Consider the following 15,079-nt stretch of genomic DNA (forward strand, 5'->3'; position numbering starts at 1 on the left):
TTCTTTGGCATTGCCTTTCTTTGGGATTGGAATGAAAACTGACCTTTTCCAGTCCTGTGGCCACTGCTGAGTTTTCCAAATTTGCTGGCATATTGAGTGCAGCACTTTCACAGCTTCATCTTTCAGGATTTGGAATAGCTCAACTGGAATTCTATCACCTCCCCTAGCTTTGTTCGTAGTGATGCTTTCTAAGGTCCACTTGACTTCACATTCCAGGATGTCTGGCTCTAGGTCAGTGATCACACCATCGTGATTATCTGGGTCGTGAAGATCTTTTTTGTACAGTTCTTCTGTGGATTCTTGCCATCTCTTCTTAATATCTTCTGCTTCTGTTAGGTCCATACCATTTCTGTCCTTCATCACTTAAAAACCAGGGGTCATGCCCGATATTGCTCCCGAAATTCGTTACGTCTGACACATCACCAAGCCTGGTCCACTTTCTTTCTTAAATAATTCAAATCTGTTACTTTCCCTCCGTCCCATAACGGCCTCCCTGATCTATACCAGCATCGAGTCCTCTTGGGTCCTCTTTTCTGGTCCTGCATCTGTACAGTTTGTCCTTTACGTCTCAAGCCCATGATCTTCTTCAAAACACAAGTTTGATCATATCTCCTTGCTAAAAAGCCTTCAATGCCCTTCCATTTGCTCTGGAGCTAAAATCTAAACTTAAGACCCTTGGTGAGCCGCCTCTCCCCCTCACGTGCTATGTGAATTTTTAGGCCCTGAATGTGGCTTTGCACCTTCTATTACTCGGGCCCCAGTATGCCTCTGTCATCCTTTACCTTTTAGCTCAAAAGCCCTTTCTCTGGGAATTGCCCCTCCCTGCCCCACCCAGCCCTAATGAGGTTCCTGTTAAACGTGATAGTCCCCATTACCTTCCCTCTGTGAATCTGCCCCCATTGGTAATTGTATATTTACTTGTGAGATGATCAGATTAATGAATGTCTTCTTACACACACACACACACACAGACACACACCAGGGGGCAGAGACTTTGATTTGCCCACAGCTACATCCTCACCCTCTAACACAGTGCCTGGCATAGAGTAGGTGCTCAATAAATATTTAATGCGTCAACGAATGGAACAAACAGAAGGAAATGATGCCATAGAAGGGCGGTCTGCAGGGAGGTGGTGTGGCGGTAACCAGGCAACTGCAGTGCGTGCCCTTCTGTCCATTCATCCATCCATCCATGTCTCCATCCATTCATGCCTTCTTTCATCCAGTTCACTCACACATTCAGCAGCAGCCAGACTGAGCATGTACGCAGGTATGAACTGAAGGGCAGAGAGCGGTAAGGGAGGTACCCAGAGCCAGCTGGCCAGATGCTGAGACGCAGACAAAAGAGAGAACCTGGTTCTGAGCCATGGCTCAGATGAGTGAGCTCACTGGGGAGGTGGTGGAGGGGAGGCAGAGAGACTGCCTGGAGGAGAGGGCAATGGGGCTGGGCCCCATGATGGGGGTCAGGGATGGATGTGGGGCAACGTGGGAGAACGGCATTCCTGGCAGAGGGAACAACAGTAGGAGCAAAGAACTAGGCATGAAAGTAATAAACAGTGGTTGACCCCGTCCGCCCAGAGAGATGAGCGCGTGGAGAGATGCCATGACAGCAACCTCCCCGGTGGTCCAGTGGTTGAGAATCCGCCTTGCAATACAGGGGATTTGGCTTCGATCTCAGGTCACGAGAACTGAGATCCCACATGCTGCAACTACTGAACCCGTGGGCAGAACTAGAGAGCCTGCATACTGCAACTAAGACCCGACGCAGCCTCATCAACGAATGTAAAGAGTGTCTTGGAAACAAGGCGGTGACAGTGACATGGAGTGGGCTGGCCAGACCTCCCGGGGCCTCGAGTGGCCGTGTGCTCAGTGGCTCAAGGAACAAGCTTTGGAGCCCACAGCCCAGGGCTCGAATCCCAGCTCCACCTCCTCTGGATGAGTCTGGGGCAAGTTTCATGAACTCTCTGTACCTCAGTTTCCTCATTTGATAAATGAGGACAAATAATAGTCCCCACCTCAAAGGATTATGCCTAGGTAGAGTCACTGAACATGAAGAACTCTGCTACTCTGAATGGTAACTAGTGAATGCCAGGCCCGAGTCTGGACTTTATCTTGAAGGCGAAAGGGAGCAGGGAAGAGATTTGAATAGAACCTTCCAGACTGAGCTGGGCTGCATGAAGGTGCCTCTGGCAGCATGCCCAGCATAGACTGGGGGCAAGACTGTGGGTCCTTGGACCAGCTTTGCAGATGGGGTGGTCCTTTATATGGGTTACATATGACCCCTCTTGTCCCCTCTCTCCCCTGATCTCCCACATTTTCCTCCCTTGATAACGGTCCAGCTACCAAGCCCAGAAGCTCTGGCATATCCTGAGCCCCCATACAAACACTCAGAGAGAAAGTCCCCACCCCACCTAGAAATACAGCACTGTTCACAGGACACCAGCATCACCCCCAGGGCCCCGGAAACAGCCCATGGGCTCAACTCACACAGAGCAGGCCCCTATGCAGTCAACCCTCCACATTTACTGAGCACCTGTCACGTGCCAGAAGTTGTTCTAGCTGCTGGGATACTGTGCGCATGCGTGCTGCCCCTACACACATCATTACTGATGCAAAGGCATACACATGCTCAGGCACACCCATGCTCACGCGCGTCAAGGCAGGCTGAGGCAGTAACTGGTCTGCTGTCTCACTTGTGACTCCGCCGTGCCTTCCATGGAGCAGGGGGTTGGGAAGGGGCAGTGAGAGGTGGGCAGACACAAGGTGACTCTGCCCCATACTGCTCCATACCTCAACAGTTCCTACATTACTCTGGGGTCCATTCTGGCCTGGAGGGAGAGTATTGAGCTGGTAGGGATCATTTCTCCCCCAAGGGAAGGCAGCAGCCAAGCACAGAGAGCTCTGGGCACAGGATCCAGTAGGCACAGTGCCCTTAGGACTCGGACAGGGAAGACAGTAGCCAGGCTGCCAGGCACAGTTCCCACTGGCAGACCTGGGAGCCAGGTGGGCATGGAGAGAGGGCATATACGTGTCAAGCCAGTGTGAGGCAGAGAGAGGGAATGAATGGATGAGAAAATGAATGAACTGCCTCTTCCTGCATTACACATCCCCTCCAGGGGAAGAGCCCTGGAGCCAGAGTAAGCACCACAACCTGGTACAAGACTTCACTCTTCTTACAAAGAGGTGCATTCGTGGGCTTCTAGCAGTTGTTAACTAGATGCATGAATGAATAAACGAGTGACCGAGGGGACACATATCTATGAGCCCCCTTTACCTGATCAGGATACTTTTGTACACAGTAGGAGTCCATTAATAATTTTATTTTTAATTTTTTAAAATTAATTAATTTCTTTTAATTGGAAGCTAATTAGTAATTTTATAGTGTTTTTTGTTTTGTTTTGTTTTGTTTTTGCCTCACCCCTTGGCATGTGGATCTTAGTTCCCTGACCAGGGATCAAACCCATGCCCCCTGCATCGGAAGCGAGGAGTCTTAACCACTGGACTGCCAGGGAAGTCACTCCACTGGTGTTTTTTAAGTGACTAGAAATAATAATAGCAATGGCCATTATCATTACATTAGCTTGCATTTATTGCCAAACACTGTGGATCTCTTCACTTGCATCATCTCATTTATTCCTTACACTGACTCTGAGAGGTAAGCACTGTTACATCCATTTTTCAGATGAGAAAACTAAGACGCTAGAGAAAAGAAGAAAATTACCAAGATCATACATACAGTAAAGCAATGGACCTGGGACTCAAATTCTGTTCTGACTTTGGACCTCATGGTTTCAGGTCCCCTGAATGTTAAATTCTGTCCCAGAGATTGGGGCTAGGAAGATTATCAGAAGTTTGGGGGAGGAGGCACAGGTGAGGAGCCCCAGGCTACATGATGAAGTTCCTCCTTCTTTGTCTTGCCTGTGGGGTCACAGAGCCCTGCCCCTCTTCTTAGTCTTAGCAGAGTGAGAGGCTAGAAAACAAATGTGGGATGGGTTGGATAAGAATCCCTTCCTCTGTCCCCAAGGAGACAGCCAGATGACAAAGAAGGGTCTGGAGCCACTGAACTCGCAGTGCTGCAGTCTTGGTAGGAATGGTACTAGGGCACTAAAAAATCAAGAAAGGACATGCTGGTCACTCAGCCCGGATTCTAAAAGTATACACTGTAGACAGTTGTGGTGATGCCCACAGGACAGATGGGGCCACAACAAATCATTGAGACTGGCAGCTGCTCAAAGGGAAAGACATGTTGCCTGAACAGCTCCCAAAATCTACCCGAGGCAAAACTCTCCTGAGTCCCAGGCGCCAACTGCTTGTTTGGCTCTGGCAGGTGTGTGTAGGAAGGAGCAGGGAAGGGTGGAAGAAGGAATAGACATGACCTCTGCCCTCTAGAAGCTTGTCATCACAGCTGACACAAAACCTCAGAGGAAGACCTAGCCATAGAGGTCTGAAGGGGTTCAGAGGAAAGAAGAAAAGGGGAGCCTGGAGGAAGTAGGGGCCAGAACTGGATCATGAAAGCCCAGAATGGATATCTTTGGTGGTTCAACAATATCATCAAGGATACAGACTTTTCCATCATTTTTAGTAGGGCCCTTTGGCCTCATGGTCCCATTGTCCCAGAATGGCTGATAGTGCTCTGGCCATCACCTCATATGTGCAGAAAACAAAAGGTTTCTCCTCAAGACATCTCTTTTTAAAGACTAAAAAAATATATATCCAGAAGCTCTCCAGGGCTTCTGGATTTCATTGACCAGAATTGTGTATATGATACTTTATAGACCAGTCACTTGTGGAGACAGGAGAATGGCTCTTACCGGCTTAGACTAATCACTGTTCAGAGGGGAGGAGCTGCGCACATGGCCCAGCTGTGGGAGGGTGGATATTAAAACAAAATTGAAACAAGGAAGAAGGTTAGGGGAATGAATTAGTCTTTAGCAGCAAGCCCATCTTTTATATTTCCCATCACTCTGTTTACACATCATAAAACCCAGCCAGACTGCTGAGGTTGGGGGCGGGAGCTGGGGGAGCAGGCAAAACGGACCTTCAAAAATCCCTAGGGGGGCTGCCACCCACTCACACATGTCTCCACATATTCTCTTCCCAGCCTCTCCTGAACCCACTCCAGTCGTGCCAGCACACCCACCACCCAACCGAAATAGCTTTTGTCAAGGCCACTAATGACCTCTGTGTTGCTAAATCCAATGGTCAATTCAAAGTCTGCATCTGACTTGACCTATCAGTAGGATGACCATACAATTTATCATCCAAGCTGAGAGTAAAAGGGGGTAAGACACTATTCGTAGTTATGCCAGGACGGACAGAGGATGTAAAATGGAACTGTCGCAGGCAAAGGTGGACAGAGGGTCACCAGTTAATGCCTCCTCCCTCCTTTCTTCTATGGGTTTCCAAGACACCTCCTCTCTCCTCGCCTCCCTTCCCTTCTCTCCCCGCCTCCCTTTCCCTCTCTCCCCTCTTTCTCAGGCCCCTTTACTATTTCCTCATCTCCCCAGTCTCTACATGCTGAGATGTTGGACCTCTTCATCCACCCTCACTTCTTCACAAGCTCACGCAGCCTCAGCTCTGAATACCACCCAAATTCCCACAAATATACCTGCAGGCAGGACCTCGCCTCTGAACTCCCGCCTCTGAACTCCTGACTGTAAGTGCTAGTCGCCTGCTTGATGTCTCCGCTGGGTATCCAGTAGGCAGTGAACGTAACACATCCGGGACTTGGTTGTAATACGTCCAAATGAGTCCCTGATCGCCTCCCCAGGTTTGCTCTGCTCATGCTTGTCTGCAGCCTGTGGGAGGGCACCCCATCATTTCTGTTGCCTAGGCTGCAGGTGTGGTCACGCTCCTTCCCTCTCTTTCCCTCACACCATTTCTGACCCACCAGCGTATCTTGTGGAGGAGATACACGCAGGAGGAGCCTTACTTCTCAGCACCTCCTCTGCTCCCACTTGGTCCAAGCCACGTTTACTCCTCGGCTGGATTATTGAAATAGCTCCCTCGCCACCCCCCTCCCCTATCCCAGCTTCCCTTTGTTTTAAATCCACCAGCCAGAGTGATCTTTTAAAACACAAGTCAGATCGTGTCATTCCTCTGCTCAAACCCTCCTATGGGGTCCCATCTCACTCACAGAAATAGCCAAAGGAGACCCTACAGGCTCTGATGCCAAGCTCATCTCACTGGCTTCATCTCCTGCTGCCCCTCTGCACTGACTCCAGTTCAGCAACACTGGGCTCCTTGCTGTTCCTCCTGCACACCGCACACGCCCTGACCTCAGGACCTTTGCACTGCTGTCCCCTTGGCCTGGAATGCTCTTCTTCTACCCATGTGCACAGCTCTCTCCTTCGCTCACTTCAGATCTCTGTTCAGATGTCATCTTCACCGCGGGGCCTTCCCTGACCATATATAAACTATTACTTATAATACATGATTGAGAGAGAGAGAGAAAATCCCCACCCCCAACACTTCCTGTGTCCCAGATTTGTTTTTCTCCATGGCGCTTACCATCGTCTGACATGTTGTTTGTTTGTTTATTCTCTGACCCCCACTAGAGGTGCAAGGGCAAGGACTCTTTCTTTTCATTGTGCCGAGAACCGCATAGAGTGGAAACTCACAAACATCTATAGAATGAACGAGTATGTACCAGATAGACACACACACATATGCTAGCATGCACAATTGCAGGCCCATGCCCACAGGCATACAGGAACTACACACATTTACCCGAGAACCCAAGAGCACATGGATTAGAGGAGGTGAGGCTGATGAGCAGACTGGGTGAAGCCAACACTAACTGAGCCAGGCTGGGGCTCAACTTTTCATCCCACGTGGGACTCAACAACTGCGCAGTAGAATGAGACGTGCAGCCCAGAAAAGGCCACCAACACGCCCAAAATCTCACCAGGAGGCCCAATGGAGCCAAACGTGACCCCACAGCACTACAGCTGCCTCCACTGAAGGACTCGGAATTCCAGGATGGGGCCTTGTACTTGACACCCACTCAGGACAAGCAGCTGGAACAGGAGAGAAAGGAAGGAAGGGAGGGAACAGGTTGGAGTGTCTGCAGCAGCCCCAGCAGGTCTGTGCCGAGCAGGGTTGGCTTGCGTCCAGGGCATCTGGCCAACACGCCCAAAGGCAGACCCGGTGGGCTGAGGTATGAAGGCCCAGGGAGGGAAGGAGAGATGGTGCAGGATCAAACAAGGGTGCAGGATCAGCGCTGTACAAGGGCACCTGGCCCAGGGGCAGGTGGGGCTGAGAGGCGGCCACCTTTGTCCTGCCAAACGTGCCTCCTGACCTGGGGCTGATCTACTCGAAGGGGCATCTTTCCCCATCCTCCTAAAGGTGCCCTCTGCTAAGGGGAATCTGAGTCCTGGGTTCGAGGCTCCACCCCATCATCAGGCATCCTGTGCAAATTTGGATGACACTCTTGGACTCCGCCCCTTTCTAAAGTGGGAGCTGACCGTAGACCTCTGCAGCCTCCCCATAGAGTGCACCCTCTCCTCCCCAACACCCCAAACGCCACCTGCCCCCATCCCTCCTGTGCTTCAACTCCAAGTGCCACCTTCTCTGTGATGCTGTCCCTACTCCGCAATTCACTATGCCTGGCCCTCCACAATGAAGGGCTTGCATCATGAAAGTCCCTTATGGCCCTGTGCCATTTCATTCTACCATGGTTTTTTACTGTATAAAGTGCCTCCAAGCCTTTCTCTGCACACTCAGAATAAAATGGACACTGTGTTTCTTCCTCCAGTCCTCCTCAGTCTAGCCATTACCCCTCTCTCTTTCATCTTCATCTGGACTGCTCTGTGCCAACCACAGTGACCTCCTCCCCGTTCCTCAGCTTCTCCAAGCCTCTGGACCTTTGTACAGACTGTTCCATCTGCTGTCCCCAGCTCTGTCTCATTCCTCCAGATCAGCCAAATGTCACCTCCTCTGAGAGGTCCTCCACACCCCAACTCTTTCATCACCCTCTTCCTTCCTCTTTCCTGCTTTATATTCCTTCTTAATACTTACCACTCCCTGGAATTGCATTGTAGAATTTATTCCTTTGTTACCAGAAGGTCAGCTTCATGAGAGCTGGGACTTTATTTTATTACTTTGTCCCCAGTGCCTAGCGCAGGAACTGGAATCAGGGAGGCACGGGTAAATATTTGTAGAAAGAGTCTATGAATAACCAGAAGAAATGCACCTCTCTCCTGTCACATAGCTGAGGAGCTGATTGCATCTTGCTGTCTTACACAAAGAAATGATCTTTAAAGTGTGTTGAATGAATAAATGAAATGCATTTCTGTCTCCCCACTTGTAGCAGACACTAATGTTTAATGAATGAATGAATGATTGAATCTTAGCATGTCCCTGTCTTGTAAAAGGTGTTACAAAGAAAGGCATAAAGAAGAGAGGGGGATAGGGGGAAGGAGAAAGAGCCACAGTGGGGTGCTTGCAAACATTGAGGGATTGCCCCTTGTTCCCACTTCCTGCACCCCCCCCAGCCATCCCCGGAGATGGTCCCCGACTCCCCAAACCCTCCCTCCCACCAGCCCCTCCCTTCTGCATCCCTGCAGGGCTGTGATGAGCCCTGAAACTGCCTGATGGAGTCAGGGGACCAGTTCCTGCCACGCGCAGGGAAGTCATAAGCTCCAGGAAATGAAGGCCTCAGAGCGGTGCCTCCTCCTCACCCGTAACTCCAGTCTCATTAGGACCAGCCCTGACCATAACATGGGGAATCGACGCTGGATGCCCAGGGGCAGCAGCACAGCTCAGGGACCACCCAGGTGGGGGAGGGTCTGCCAACATCTTCAAGCCTAGACCCCCAGAGTGGGTGAGGAGGGCGTGGGACAAGGTGCTGGGGATGCTCTCATCAGGGTCCCAGGTCCTCCTGATGTACCATCAGTTCAGGGTGGGTCCTAAAGGGAAAGGGCTGGCTCAGGACATCTCCCTTCTATTCCTCCTTATGGACTGTGGGGATTTTCCCTTCCTCACTGCCCTCAATGCAGTTTTGACCCCCTCACCACTGCCCCTACCTCCCAGCAGATGACTCCCTCCCCCAGAACCCTTTCCATAAAGAAATTCTGGAGCTGAGAGTGGGAAAGAGCACTGGGGAGTTGAGCATCTGTGAAATGGGTATAAGACGCCCACTTTCACAGCTGCTGTGACTCATGTGACTTAGCGAGTTAAACTGCGGTGGGCCCCCACCTTTTTGGCACCAGGGGCCAATTTCAGGGAAGACAATTTTCCCATGAACCAGGGGTGGGGGATGGTTTCAGGATGATTCAAGCACATGACATTTATTGTGCACTTTATTTCCATGATTATTACATCCGCTCCTCCTCAGATCCTCAGACATTAGATCCCAGAGGTTGGGGACCCCTAAAAATGCATGAGAATTGCCCACTGGGGTCCTGGGTCACACAAGGCCCATGTCTTCTGCCCCCACCCCCACATTCCAGCCACTTCCTTTGCCCACAGGTGGACCTGGCTGGGGCCAGGCACTTTCCCAGATTCTCTGCTTAGCTCCACACACCTCATGTTTCCAGCCCGCCTCTCCAAACTAGCCAGATCACCCCCAGCCTGGCTGCACACTCAGCTACCAGAATGCCCATCCCTTTCTTCTCACCCAATCAGATGCCCCCTCCTCCAAGCAGCAGCCCTGATATCCTTCCACACACCTGTGCCTTCCAGACAGGTGTCAGGTAGCACCCCCTTTTATAGCCCTGATTACATGCCACCCAGCATTTAAGTTATTACTGGGGGTCTTGTCTCCCACCCCACTAAACTGTGAGCTTATTTCATCTTTGTTTTAGCATCCAGCCCAAACCTGGACCAGAATGGAAGCTCAGCAGAATGGAGTGGTTGAATTGAACTAGGCTGGGGGCGGGGGGGTTGGGGGGGTGGGAAGGGAACTTGGGGATTCACCTCTGCTCACGCTTCTCAGTGGCTGAAACTCCTCCATGGAAGCAGCTTTGCTGTCCCCTGTAAACACCCACATGAAGCCATTATTCATCATTATGGCTTGAGTAGGAGTTAGTCCCTCAGATCCTTTCTGGCTGAAAGCAGGATCTGATGGGGGGAGGAGGGGTGGCGGGAAGGAGAGATGGATTGATCTGGGGAGGCAGTGCTGGTCCGGGGAAGTGGGGGGATTGTCTCTCAGTCTCCGGGAAAAGAAGGTTTTCTGGGGTGGGGGTGGGGGGGGTGTGTGGAAGGACTCACCTGAGGTCAGAGGGCCTTCCCCGGGCTCTTGCTTTGGATGGAATGACCTCTCTGTGCTGCCATGGAGGGCTGGAGGGTTGGTGGGGTGGCCGGCTGGCTGCTGGACTCTATGCACCCAGGAGGCTGGGTCCTGGGAGCTCTGGAGTTTTTCCAGAAGGGCTGGCTTCCTCTCTGGGCCGGGGGTTATGGGGGTAGGGGGGCTGTGCTACAGAGATTGTCAGGAGGTGGGGGTCGGGCAGGAAAAGCAGCTCAAGAGGTCCCTGTCCCTGTGGGCACGTGGGGTGGCCCAGGACCACTAAGAAAGGGCTGGAGCAGGGGGTCTGAGGAAAAGGGATGCTGGGGGAGGAGAGGTGAGTGGTGGGTGTTCATAGGAAGCACCCGGGCTAGGGAAGCGAGCGGGGGAGGGGCAGGACTGCTAGACCTTGGGCCCAAGAAGGCGGGGACCACTCTGTCTTGTTTGTCCCACCCTGCACAGTGCCAGGCACACAGCAGGTGTTTAATTGGTACCTAAAACGACAAAAAGATAGACCCAATCCGCCCCGTCCCCGCAGAGCGCCTCCTCTGACGTCTTCTTGTATCTCTCACAGGCTCCTGGGCGGGACGGCCCCTAGTCCCCGAAGGACCAGCCCGGCCCCGGCCAGCACCCCTTCGCGCAGGAACCATGGCGCATCCCAGACTCCGGAGCCGCCGAGGCGCTGCCTGGTGACCCAGCCGCGCAGGCGCCAGGGGGGCGCGGGCGGGGACCTCAGGGGGCCGTCCATGCCCCGGGTGCGGTCGCGCCCCCTTCCCCTCCAGCCGGGCGCCCCCGCGGCTGGGCGGCGATCAGGGCCGCGGGCCTGTCCGGGTGCCCCGTCGGGGGCGGCGCCCCGGCGGCCGCGCTGAGCCCACCATGTGACTGCTGCGCCGCTCCGTCCTGGCCACCGAGCGGCGACACCCTGGTGCCTCCCGTCCATGCTCCTGGGCCCGGGCCCCTCGCAGGCCAAGCATGAGGCCGCGGCCCGAAGGCCGGGGGCTCCGGGCGGGAGCCGCGCTGTCGCCCGCGTTGCTGCTGCTGCTCCTGCTGCTCTTGCTGCCGCCGCCGCCGCCGCTGCTGGGAGCCCTGTGGGCGGCGGGCACGCCTGCGCCGTCGGTGCAGGACGGCGCGCCCGGCGCTGGCCGCGTGAAGCGCGGCTGGGTGTGGAACCAGTTCTTCGTGGTGGAGGAGTACACGGGCACCGAGCCCCTGTACGTGGGCAAGGTAAAGTGGGACCCAGCACCCGCCATCCTACTCCTAGGACCCCAGAGACACCCGCTGGCAGACGCAAGGGATCCCAGTTCCCTCCTACCCCCTCCTAACCCCTGATGGGGCGGGCGGACCACAAGATCCTCACTCTGCTCGCATCCCTGCCCTGCATCCTTCTCTGGACCCTCTTGCTTTCGCATCTTAGAGCAGAGAAGACTGGTAGGGCGGAAAGCCAGTCCCACTTGTAGCTGGACCCAGCTAGAATGCAGAATGCTATGCTATGCTAAGTCTCTTCAGTCGTGTCCGACTCTTTGAGACCCCATGGACTGTAGCCAGCCAGGCTCCTCTGTCCATGGGATTCTCCAGGCAAGAATACTGAAGCGGGTGGCCAGAATGTAGAAAGGAGTTTGCAAATCTGATCATGTCACACACAGTCTCCCTGCTATGCTCAAAATCCGTTCATAGCTTCCCATGCACTCGGGGTCAAGTTCAAATTCTGCTCCGCTGCTTGCAAAGATCCGGCTCCTCCAACCTCATCTGCCACACTCCCTCTGAGTTTTGGGCCACGACACCCTTCTGATGCCTTTCCCTGGTCCCTCTGCTGCCCCCACAGGCTTCTGCCAGCCCCACACCCCTTACCTACCTAGATTACTTGCCTCCCCTAACTGCTCCATCCTGCTCCTTCTTTTTATTTATATTTTTGACTGCATTGGGTCTTCCTTGCTGTGCATGGGTTTTCTCTAGTTGCAGAGTGGGGGCTGTTCTCAAGTTGCGGTGGTTTCTCTGGTCGTGAAGCACAGTCTAGCCTGCGTGGGCTTCAGTGGTTGCGGCACATGGGCTCAGTAGTTGCAGCTCCTGGGCTCTAGAGCACAGGCTCAATAGCTGTGACACATAGGCCCACTTGCCCGGCAGCATGTGGGATCCTCCTGGACCAGGGATCGAACCCATGTCCCCTGCACTGGCAGGCAGACTCCCAACCACTGAACCACCAGGGATGTCCCCATCCTGCTCCTTCTGCTGCTGACTTTATCTCACACTCAGGTCTCCACTGAAATGCCACTTCCTCAGAGAAGCCATCCCTGATCACACCCATCTGGGATGGATCCCTCTGTATGTGGCTGTACCTCCCTGTTATGTGCCCCTTGAGGTCCCCATATCTTTCTTTCATAACACTTCATTATGTATGTGTTTTTGTTTGATTATGCAATTAATGCATGTCTTTCCTATTAGATTGTGTTTGTTTTGCTCACCATAAAATCCCTAGCGCCTAGCACAGACATTGCTCACAAATTGTTCATTGAATGAATGAATGAATGAAAGCTACTTTCTCAAACTGAGTAAGTGTTGGTTAATGTGACTGAAGGTCTATGCCTTCAGAGTATATGGAACTGAGAAGGACTTTTGTTCATCCCTTTAATCCCTAAGCCCCTCATGGGTGCAATGGTGGAGAGGCAGAGACACCCTGGTGCATAAGAAGCTTCACAGGTCAGCACCTGGCACTGAGTAGGCATTCATTAAGTGGTATCTGTTGGCTGGCTTTGTGGAAGTGTTTTCTAAATGACTGAGCTGGGTTTTACAATATGAGTAGGAGTTTTGGCTGATGGGAAGAGGGCATAGCCTATAAAAAGACTTGACGGCCTGATGGAACCTGGCTTATTTAGAGTCTTGTCAGCAGTTGAGATGTCTATAGTGCATGAGTGAAGTGGGCTTCCCAGGTGGCACTAGTGGTAAAGAACCCCCCTGCCAATGCAGGAGACAAAAGAGATGCGGGTTCTATCCCTGGGCCGGGAAGATTCCCTGGAGAAGGACGTGGCAACCCACTCCAGTATTCTTGCCTGGAGAATCCCATGGACAGAGGAGCCTGGTGAGCTACAGTCCATGGGGTTGCAAAGGGTTGGGCACAACTGAAGCGACTTAGCACACACACACGCAATGACAGTTGTATATTTCATTACTCATAATTCAATGTTTGGTGCTGTGGCCTAACCTAGGTACAGGGGAAATGGAAATGAACAGCCATATGCTTGATCCAAGGCAGATTCTTAACCACTGGACCACCAGGGAAGTCCCTGGTTGTTTATTGTTGTTTTCTCATTATTTCCATATGAAGAATTTAACTCTTAAACTGCAAGGTAGAAATCATTCCATTTTGTAGGCAACGGACTCGAGGTACAGAGAGGACAGGCATAGAGTGAGCAAGTGGCTTAGCCAGGATTGAAACCCATGTGCTGATTCTCCAAACCTCTCCAAGACCTCCAAGCTTGGGAGAGAGATTTGGGTCCGGAAAAAGCCCAGAAACTCAGGGAATAACTGACATGTCTACCTGACTGTCAGCTGCGGTGGTCTCAAGCACTTCGGCCGTGTTGTCTGCCTGCCAGCTGGGGCTCTGAGAAAGTCTCCTTAGCCATCCACATCCCCAACAGATGAGAGAAACCAGCTGCTCATTCATTCACCACCTCCCATCTGCATCCACCTAGCAATTATTGTCATGAGTCAAACACCACCCCTGTCTCCTTGAACCACCATCTCCAGGTGATGGGGGTCCCTAGTACCTCCCTTCCTGGTAAGAAGGGGAAACTGAGGCCAGAAGAACATCATGAGCATCATGCCAAGGCCATTCAACTTCCCAGGGACTTTTGATCAGCAGAGATGGGGTGAGTCCAGCACAGTGCTAGAACCAACCCCAAGAGGTGAGGCTCTACTTACACCAGGTCTTGTCCCAGTGAATTTTTTAATACTATTTTTTTTTTGTAATATCTTGACCCTATTTATTTATTTATTTTAACTTTTTGGCCATGGGGCAAATGGAATCTTAGTTCCCTGACTGGGAATCGAACCCACACCCCCTGCCATGGAAGCATGGAGTCTTAATCCTTGGGCTGCCAGGGAATTCCTCCGATGCAATTTAAAAAAATTTTATTGGCATATAGTTGATTTACAACGTTGTGATAGTTTCAGGTGTTCAGCAAAGTGGATCAGTTATACATCTACCCACTCTTTTTTACATTCTTTTCCCATAGAAGTCATCACAGAGTACTGAATAGAGTTCCCTGTGCTGCACAGAACTGTCCTGCATTAAGCATCTTCTGTGAGCCCCGCACTGTGCCCAGCCACAGGGATCCTTCTTCTCACAGCAGCCTCTCCCAGCATCCCCACTGCTGTCATGACCACGTTATCTTCCCCCTCCATCATCTTCATCCAGAGCCCCTCCTCCCTTACTCTCAAGGCCACCTCCAGAAAAGCACTCTGTGCAGGGAGAAGAGAGAAGTTTCCATTTCTTTGCAAACATGTGCCCAAAGCACCTTTTCTTGTGAAAGGTGGTATAGTGTGTGGTTCAGGGATGTATATGTATATGTATCAGTTCAGTTCAGTTCAGTTCACTCGCTCAGTCATGTCTGACTCTTTGCGACCCCATAAATCGCAGCACGCCAGGCCTCCCTGTCCATCACCAACTCCCGGAGTTCACTCAGACTCACGTCCATTGATTCAGTGATGCCATCCAGCCATCTCATCCTCTGTCATTCCCTTCTCCTCCTGCCCCCATCCCCCCCCCCCCCCACCCAGCATCAGAGTCTTTTCCAGTGAGTCAACTCTTCGCATGAGGTGGCCAAAGTACTGGAGTTTCAGCTTCAGCTTCATTCCCTC

The 15,079-nt window shown here is 52.3% G+C and overlaps 1 protein-coding gene across 2 annotated transcripts in view; it reads left to right on the forward strand.

Moving 5' to 3' along the window:
- CDH22 (cadherin 22) overlaps positions 1 to 15,079 on the forward strand; it is a 141,968-nt gene that overhangs the window by 48,452 nt on the left and 78,437 nt on the right. For both annotated transcript variants that reach the window (XM_006051397.4, XM_044927582.2), the window contains exon 2: positions 10,800 to 11,449. In XM_006051397.4, coding sequence (XP_006051459.4) covers positions 11,198 to 11,449 — 252 coding nt within the window. In that variant the 5' untranslated portion in view covers positions 10,800 to 11,197. The remainder of the gene's footprint in view (positions 1 to 10,799; positions 11,450 to 15,079) is intronic.

This window comes from Bubalus bubalis, chromosome 14 (assembly GCF_019923935.1).
Source record: "Bubalus bubalis isolate 160015118507 breed Murrah chromosome 14, NDDB_SH_1, whole genome shotgun sequence".
Classification (NCBI taxonomy): Eukaryota; Metazoa; Chordata; class Mammalia; order Artiodactyla; family Bovidae; genus Bubalus; species Bubalus bubalis.